At 50.9% G+C, this 8,247-nt stretch overlaps 1 protein-coding gene across 1 annotated transcript; it reads right to left on the bottom strand.

Annotated features, from left to right (window-relative positions):
- Positions 1 to 4,737: 4,737 nt before the first annotated feature.
- Positions 4,738 to 7,831, bottom strand: DUSP1 (dual specificity phosphatase 1). Its single transcript, XM_080804587.1, has 4 exons — positions 7,219 to 7,831; positions 6,785 to 6,930; positions 6,221 to 6,440; positions 4,738 to 5,781 (listed from the first exon to the last, which is right to left on the bottom strand). Exons 1-4 carry the CDS (start codon positions 7,583 to 7,585, stop codon positions 5,411 to 5,413), a joined length of 1,104 nt encoding a protein of 367 aa, XP_080660713.1. The 5' UTR covers positions 7,586 to 7,831; the 3' UTR covers positions 4,738 to 5,410.
- Positions 7,832 to 8,247: the final 416 nt, after the last annotated feature.

The raw sequence follows: 8,247 nt of genomic DNA, 5'->3' as shown, positions 1-8,247 counted from the left end.
GAGTGAATAGGGCTGTGGAGAGGTAAATACTGAGTGTTTTTGCAAACCAAAGGTAATACATGTTATTGAATGAATGAATGTATGAATGTATACACAGAGAATGAAGGAGGTGGCAGCCAACCTCCAAGGTCCACTGGTGTCAACCTTGATGAAGCTCTTAACCTGAACTTTGCAGTGTGGTTCATGGTCGAGAATTATCCAGAGCTGGAGAAAAGGGGGCTGGGAGTATGTGATACCTTGCAGGAGACTGTATGAGGACCCATTCCCACAAGGATGAGTCACATCTCCATCACACCACTGTCTTCTAGAGGTCCAGGATCCCTTGCTGCCCCTTCACAGAAAGTATTTGTTTCCTCTTCCCTGAGCCAGCCCAAACGAGCCCAGTGGTTCTAGAGCATTCGCAGGCTTGGATGAGGAGGGGGCCGAGAGCTGGCAGTTGGATGGGAAAGGAGAATATGTGAAAGTCACTTCATGAGCTTCTTACAGATGAGGAAACTTAGGCACAGGATGCTCCTCCCTTGCCAGTCAGTGGGTTAGGGTAGGTGATCTCCAAGTAAAGGCTGTCCCCAAACGAAGTTCTGATGATCCAGGGGGCAGTATGATACGGGCATAGACTCAGGATGGGGCAGGACAGCCCACTGTCACTGGGGAGTGACAGAATGGGGACCAGCTGAGTCACAAGAGGAGAATGAGCCTTTCTCCAGCCTCTCATGCTGTGCCCGCCTCTCATTTAATTCACCTTTTATTTAATCCTTAAAGAGCCTTTGAAGGCTGGTGGTTAGTGGCCCATATTACAGATGGGGAAGATCAGGTTTAAAGAGTTTAGTAACTTAACCCACAGTAAGTCACACAGCTAATAAGCGGCAGAATCAGTACTTGAACTCAGGTCTAGCCGACTCTGAGGCTTGAGTTCTATACAGTGGCCCATGAAGGTTCTCCCCACAAACCTCAAGTCTTTGCTACCCTCCTGGCAGGGAACTCTTTCCAGCTCACCTATCAAATGCACAAGCAGGAAGAAGCTCTCAGGTCTCAGCCACCCTTCCCTGATCACCAAAATCTAAAGGAGGCTCCTCCTCCATTATTCCACCTTCATAGTCTTCATCTTCATCTTATTTCTTAATTATTTTCTTTATATATTGCCCTCTCCTCTCCCCCATTATTAGCTACTGGAGAGTAGGAACCTTGTCTTGCACCAAAGTGTCCCTGCACCTAGGGTGTCAGTAAATACCTGTTGAATGAATGAATGAATGAATGAATGAGTGGCCCAGCTGCTCAGCCTGAAAAACCACAACCAAGAAAAAGGTGCGTTTAAGGTATTTCCCTTAGCCCAGCAGCTTTTCCTGCTCGGTGCTATCACCGTGCACACCCCTTTGTTTTCCAGAGAAGGAAACTACCTTCTGAGCTGATTAAGCGGAGGAGACGCTCCTCCGGACCCAGAGGCTGTTCTCCAGCCGGTTGGCCCCACAGAGCCCCAGAAAGTCCCCAGAGGTGGGCAGCCCTCCCACCCGCTCCCCAGTTGGCAACCTGCGGAGGGAAACATCCCAGGGTGACCTGGCTGCACCGGCCCCGCCAGGTCAGCAAGGTGTGGGAAACCGGAGTCCGGGCCTGGCGCTGGGCGGGGCTACCCCCGCGTGGCCTCGGCTTTGTTTGCCTCTGTGTATGGTAACCAGAAACCACCACAGCCAGCAGTTCTCGGAGCCTGGCTCCCGCACCCCGCCCCCCTTTTATTTTAATCTCCTAAACTGATTTGTCAGCAGCAGGAAGTGACATGACAGCTTTCCTCACAAAAGGGAAACTCCTCCGCGTTACCATGGCGACGGAGGCCACTGTATGATCACAGATTTATATAATCTTAAAGCTGTACACACCATGATGTCATCCTGGATGGGGAGGGGAGGGGAGGGGAGGGGAGGGGAGGGGAGGGGAGGGGAGGGGAGGGGAGGGAGGGAGGGAAATGGACTCCGGAGGCTGCAAGTCCGAGGCAAATGAACTACGATTTGCAAAATTCCAAGGAAAGGAATGGATGCGGTGGAGGCGTTTGGGCTTGGAATTATCCTAAGGGAAACCACAGAAAAGCATAAAGAATACATTGATGCATCTTCTCAGGCTGGGAGGAATCTTACCTATTTTATTAGATCCAGGGCAAACTGGTCATTTTAGGGTGGGCACACTGACATTAGAAAACTTGCAGAAGTTGTTAGAAATGGGGAATGGGATCTTAACGCACCCCCAGGGCCCCCTTCCTGCCAGGCACTTGACAGTCATGAGCCTATTTCCTCCTCACAGATGAAGCAGGTTATATTATCCCATTTCCAAAAATGATAAATAGTTTTTCCACCCCAGAATTGTGGTAGAACCATGCTGATGACTGGTTGGCTACAACATTCACTCCTTCCCCACTCTCTCAAGCTGTCTTTTGGACGGAACTAGGACTTGGGTTCCCAGCTTCTTTCAGACCCAGGTTCCAATCTCTGCAATGCTGTTTACTTGCTGTATGAACTTGGATATGTCATTTCCTCTCTCTGACCCTCAGTTTCTTCTTCTGTAAAATAGGTGTTGCCGCTAAAGGTTTAATGTGAAGGTGTGTAAAGCAGTTAGCACAGAGCCTGGCACATGGGGCTAGCTCTGAAACAGAGCTATTATAACCACATTACAAAAATTAAATGATGGCCTTGTCTTTATTTCAATCTCCCCTTGAGAAACAAACATTTTAATAGTTTGAGCATCTTAAGCAAAATAAGTCAATCAGAGAAAAACAATTATTATTAGGATCTATCTGATATGAGGAATTTGAGAGGCAGGGCAGAGGTTCGTGGGGCAAAGGGAGGGAAAAATGAAACAAGATGGGACCGGGGAGGGAGACAAACCATAAGAGACTCAATCTCGGAGTCTGGGTGATGGACATTGGGGAGGGTGTATGCTATGGTGAGTGCTGTGAATTGTATAAGACTGATGGTGCACAGACCTGCACCCCTGAAACAAATAATACATTGTATGTTAATGAAAATTACCAAAAAAATAGTTTGAGCATCTTTCTCCTCATCATGAGGTACTCCCCCCCGCCTTAAGAAAAGCAGTATCAGGCCCAAAATGACATGCTCCAGAGGGCCCAAAGACAAGGAATCAGACACATGAAGAGGGTTATCACCCCTGCTCTCCTGAGCTGGTGGGAGTAGAGCAGCTTGCACTGGGAGAAGTGAGAGAATTGTTTTCACTGGTGGCTCCCTTAGGCAGCCGCTGTATTTTTCCACTGCATGGATCACACTGGAGATTAATTTTGTTTCAGCCAGTGCCTGCCAAGCAGAAAGTGATGGCCTGAGCCCACGGGGAAGTCAGCCACAGCATCTGCCGCGGACCTGAAGTTGCTGGTATGTTTCCACGAAAGGAGATATTCGCCATAGTAAATTTCTAGGGTTTGATAAAAACACTGGGTACGGTTTGTTTTGAAAGGCGTGAACACACTTGCAATTGAAAGCCCAGCCAAGGAAATGAACTTGCCAGCTCAGGCTAAGTTCTTAGAACTCAGAACACAGGGATCTTTCAGGCCATGAGAGTCAAGTGGCAGATGGTGAACCAGTGGGAAAAGGTCAAGGTCACTGATTGTGTGTCAAGGCCTTAAATGACCATGGCTGGACCAGGACCACTGTTCAGGGGCATTACTGGAGGTTTCCTTTTCTGCTTCCTAAATCACTATGTCCAGAAACATGTTGGGGAGTGGGCGGGTAGGGACCGAGCTAAGGGGCCAGGAACCCAAGAGCTTCACTATTATTTAATTCAACATTATAGACTGGATTATGGGTTGGTAGTCAATTACACCTTCTCTGTTTTGGCCTGTTCGACAAGAGTAAAAATCCAGAATCTTGCCCTAGAGCAAATCAGATTTGATTGTCTATCTTCAACAAAATTATGAAATCAGACCAGCAAGTGACCTAGAGGCAGCTACCGAAAATTATGTGTATGTGTGTGTGTATATATATATACACATAAATACATGTGTGTGTGTATGTATATATATGTGTATGTATATAAAGATGCTAGCATGGATATATTGCAAAGCTTTAATGGTCAGGTGAGGGGTGGGAATTTCAGGTGATTTGTCTGTGTTGTATTCGCTCATAGTGCTTCGTATTCTTTTCATAAAGGTCTTTTCAAAGGCAAAAAAGAAAAGAAACTAAAAAAGAAAAAGGGCACGTGAGAGGAGTGATAAAGTGCAAGTCACATAGAATTAGGGAACAAAACAGATGGAGGCCCTGATTCCCCCCACTGCCACTTAGCTATGCTGGGTCTCAGCATCTCTGTCTGCAAAAGGGTCCTGCTGAGTTGTTTGGGGAGCAGGTAGCACACACTACCTTACACATAGCAGGAACACGTTTATGTGTGGTGTTTTGGAAAACCATCATCCTCATAACTCTAGCACAGTTCAGAGAAGAGGGTGGCTTTTTATATTAGCCTGGGTAGAGTATTTTAAAAAGGCAACCCAAGCAAATGGTCATTCCTTTTGGCTCTGGGAACACTTGGGTTCCCTGTGTAACGTGGTAGGAATACGGGGACACCTGGATCTGATACTCAGAGGTCAGCTGCTGCACCTGGTTTTCCATGATAGGTCACACGTTTCTACCTCCCTTGTAACCCAGCCATCACCAGATCCCAAGATACATCTTTGTGAGGCCCTTGTCCAGGTTCTGGTTCACTCATGGGAGAGGGATTAGTTGGGACTGCACAAGAAATAAAACCATTGAGATTTCAATAGAAATGCCATAATTTATTCTGTTGTATAAAAAAAGTCATCCTTATGTAACAAAATGTCTTCTTAAAAGAAGAAATATATTATTTCAGTTCATAAATAATCAAACATACAACTGCTGGCAACTTAAAAAAAAAAACCAACACTGGTGCTTTCCATCAGTGCTGAACACAGACCTGCTTAGGGTGTATTTACAGGATATTACAGTACTCAAACACAAAAATTGAGGTATTTGGTTCTTCTAGGAGTAGACACTGACATTTGTGAAGGCAGACCACCTCCACAAAAATAAATAAGGTATATTCTCATAGGTATGTGTCGTCAGGAATGATAATACTGGTAGGTATGTCAAGCATGAAGAGTTCCTACAAAAAAACAGGAGCAAGCAAAAAGAAACCAGCTCAAACATGGAGTCCTTTCTCTTCTGCCCCATTTTGTCAGAGGGACTTGATGTACCCACTATATATATTGGTCCCGAACGTGCTGAGTTCAGCAAACATCTTGATGCGACGTCATCACTATGACTGCTTAGGAACCCAGTGGAACTCGGGGTGAAATTAAATAAATAAGGATCAGCCCTCACAAGCACCCTCCCCAGAGTTATTGCATTTCTCCTCAAGGAGCCTAGAGCCCCAGTGAGTTGTGGAGATTACCTCCCGTGGACTTTCAGCAGCTGGGAGAGGTCGTAATGGGGCTCTGAAGGTAGCTCAATGCACTGTTCGTGGAGTGGACGGGGATGGAGACAGGGAAGTTGAAGACAGTGGTGGTGGAGGTGCCGCGGTCCAGCACAGCCATGGCAGGGCTCCCGGCCTCTGCTGAGCAGTGTGGGGCCAGGACCTGGGACTCAAATTGCAGCAGCTGGCCCATGAAGCTGAAGTTGGGGGAAATGATGCTTCTCCTCTGCTTCACAAACTCAAAGGCCTCATCCAGCTTGACTCGGTTAGTCCTCATGAGGTAAGCAAGGCAGATGGTAGCTGACCGGGAAATGCCCGCCTGGCAGTGGACAAACACCCTTCCTCCAGCATTCTTGATGGAGTCTGGAAAACAAAAGGTGGCCAGTTACTCCAGAGCTTGGGGGAACAACCCCAACCCCAGGCAGCGGGTGCCTAAGAAACGGGTGTGTCCTATCCAGAGAATGGCAATATCACCTCATGCCATCACACAGTGCTTTGTGGAGGCAACGTGAGCATTGTGCAGAGAACAGCAAGGGATTTAAACCAATACCAGGAATCTCCACAAAGCCAACTGATCTTGGATCAGTTAAGTCAATTCAATTTTCTGAGCCTCCGTTTGCTAATTTGTTGAATGGGACATCAAATCCCTATTTTGCAGGGATGTTGCCCACACCAGACTGACAGTTAATGTATGGAGAAAGGCTCAGGCGAATGTCATTCAATTCCTTGCCATAGAGTTGGGCTTGGTGACTAAAATGGGGGGAGCAAGGCAGAAGTCCCAGGCATCTGTCTGTCCATTTACCTATGAAGTCAATAGCCTCGTTGAACCAGGAGCTGATGTCCGCCTTGTGGTTGTCTTCCACAGGGATGCTCTTGTACTGGTAGTGACCCTCAAAATGGTTGGGACAATTGGCTGAGACATTGATCAAGGCAGTGATGCCCAAGGCATCCAGCATGTCTTTTCGGGAAGCATGATAGGCACTGCCCAGGTACAGAAAGGGCAGGATCTCCACTGGGCCACCCTGAAATACAGAAATATCCAACACTTGTCAAGCTTTGCTCAAAGTCAATGCCAGTGCCCACACCCACAAAAACTCTCTGCTAGAAAAGTCAGTTGTAGATACCGGGTATGTTTAGCACTGTTGTTAGAGTATAAATAAATAGGGGACTAAACCCATTTGCCTCAAGTTCATTTCTGTAGTGTCAGCAATTAGCCTCCCCTCCATCAGACTACTTAACCGTGGGATAAATTAATAGCCCTGTATCTCCCCCCCTCCTTAAAAACTTAAAGGTTACTTTGGATATTCTCACTAGTACTGCTCTTCCAGGCCTTTGCCTCCACCCCCAGCACAGGCCCCCTACTAACCTGATCATAGAGCGGGGTGCTGCAAGAACTGCACCCTGATTCGGCGCTGTCAGGGACGCTGGTACTCAGGGGAAGGCTGAGCCCCATGGGGGTCGACTGTTTGCTGCACAGCTCCGGGTAGGAAGCTGAAAAAGCTTCATATCCTCCTGGGAAGACAAAGAGACATACTTGTTTCCATTAGTATCGTCGGGGACAGGGCACCTTCATCCAACCAACCCCGCGCCAACCAGGGCTGAAGTTTACCCCGGAGAGGCCCAAGCAAAGTCTTTGTTCTTAAAGCCAAACAAAGCCAACGACAAGTCCCCGGAATAGGGCTCGGGTGCCCACGCGCTCCAGGAGGGGCAGCCCGAAGGGGCCGAGGGCCAGGGGTCCCGCGGCAAGGCGGCGTGGCGGGGGTGGGGGTGTGCGGCGCCAGAGCTTCCCCGAGGGCGTACCTTTGAGGAAGAAGACCTGTGTGGAGCGCGCCTCTCGGCAGAGAGCGCCGGCGGCCAAGGCCAAGGTGCCGTCTCTCTTGGCGCCGTCCAGGGCGGCGCTGCGCTCGTCCAGCAGCACCACGGCGTGGTAGGCGCCCGCTAGGAGGCGGCCCCGCAGTTCGGCGTTGGGCACGATGTGCTCCAGACCCATGGCGCCCTTGGCCCGGCGCCGCACGATGGTGCTGAAGCGCACGTTGACCGAGCCGGCGATGTGGCCCGCGTTGAAAGCGAAGAAGGAGCGGCAGTCCAGCAACAGGCACTGCGCGGCGCGCTCCCGAAGCAGCGTCCGCAGGCCTCCGGCGTCCAGGGAGCCCACTTCCATGACCATGGCCGGCCCTAGCGCCCCCAGCGTGCCTGTTCGCGGTGCTCTTTTGTCCTCGGAAGCCAAGGGTAGGGCAGCGGCTTTCGAGGAAAAGCCCGACCCTAGTTCTCCCTGCGCCGAACCCCAAACTGCGCTTAGACTGAGTGAGGGAGGCGTCGCGCGGGGCTCTCGGCCGCCTAGGCTTCTTTGCTGCTCCTCCGACTGCCCCTCCGGCCCCACTCACACCTATTACAGCCCGGCGTCCTTCGCAGCGAGCTCGGCCCGCGGGGACCAGTTTATATGCCGCCTCTCGGGGGGGGCGGGGAGGGGCGGGGAGAAGCGGGCGCGCAGGGGGAGGGGAGTTGTTTGTTGAATGGTGGTCACGTGACTGTGTGGTGACGTCACCCGCCCTGCCCGGCTTGGCGCCGGAGGAGCCAGAGGCGAAGACGTCATCCGCCTCGGAGCGGGATCCGCTGGCTGCTCGCTGGCTCGGGCCCCAGTCCGGCCGTCCGGCCTGCGCCTGGCGCGTCCCCGGGGATCCGGCCTGCGCCGCTCTCCGGACCCAGGGGGGAGGAGAGGTGGCGGGCGCGCTGCCAGCCAAGCGCTGACCTCCGGAATCCGAGCGGCTGGGAGAGCGGGCAGCGGGCCAGTGGCCTCTCCGCCCCTCCCCCTCCCCAGTGCCCCGCGCC

Source organism: Martes martes (assembly GCF_963455335.1).
Source record: "Martes martes genome assembly, chromosome: 5".
NCBI lineage: Eukaryota > Metazoa > Chordata > Mammalia > Carnivora > Mustelidae > Martes > Martes martes.
The sequence above is the reverse complement of the archived record's forward strand: the minus strand, read 5'-3'. Positions and strand labels throughout refer to the sequence as shown.

What these genes read in the sequence shown, in the direction of transcription:
- DUSP1 (XM_080804587.1), bottom strand. Translation starts at nt 7,585, where the DNA reads ATGGTCATGGAAGTGGGCTCCCTGGACGCCGGAGGCCTGCGGACGCTG. An exon ending in ACAGGTCTTCTTCCTCAAAG is followed by an intron (nt 6,931 to 7,218) that starts GTACGCCCTCGG and finishes TTGTCTTCCCAG; the next exon opens with GAGGATATGAAGCTTTTTCA. An exon ending in CGAGGCTATTGACTTCATAG is followed by an intron (nt 5,782 to 6,220) that starts GTAAATGGACAG and finishes TTTGTTTTCCAG; the next exon opens with ACTCCATCAAGAATGCTGGA.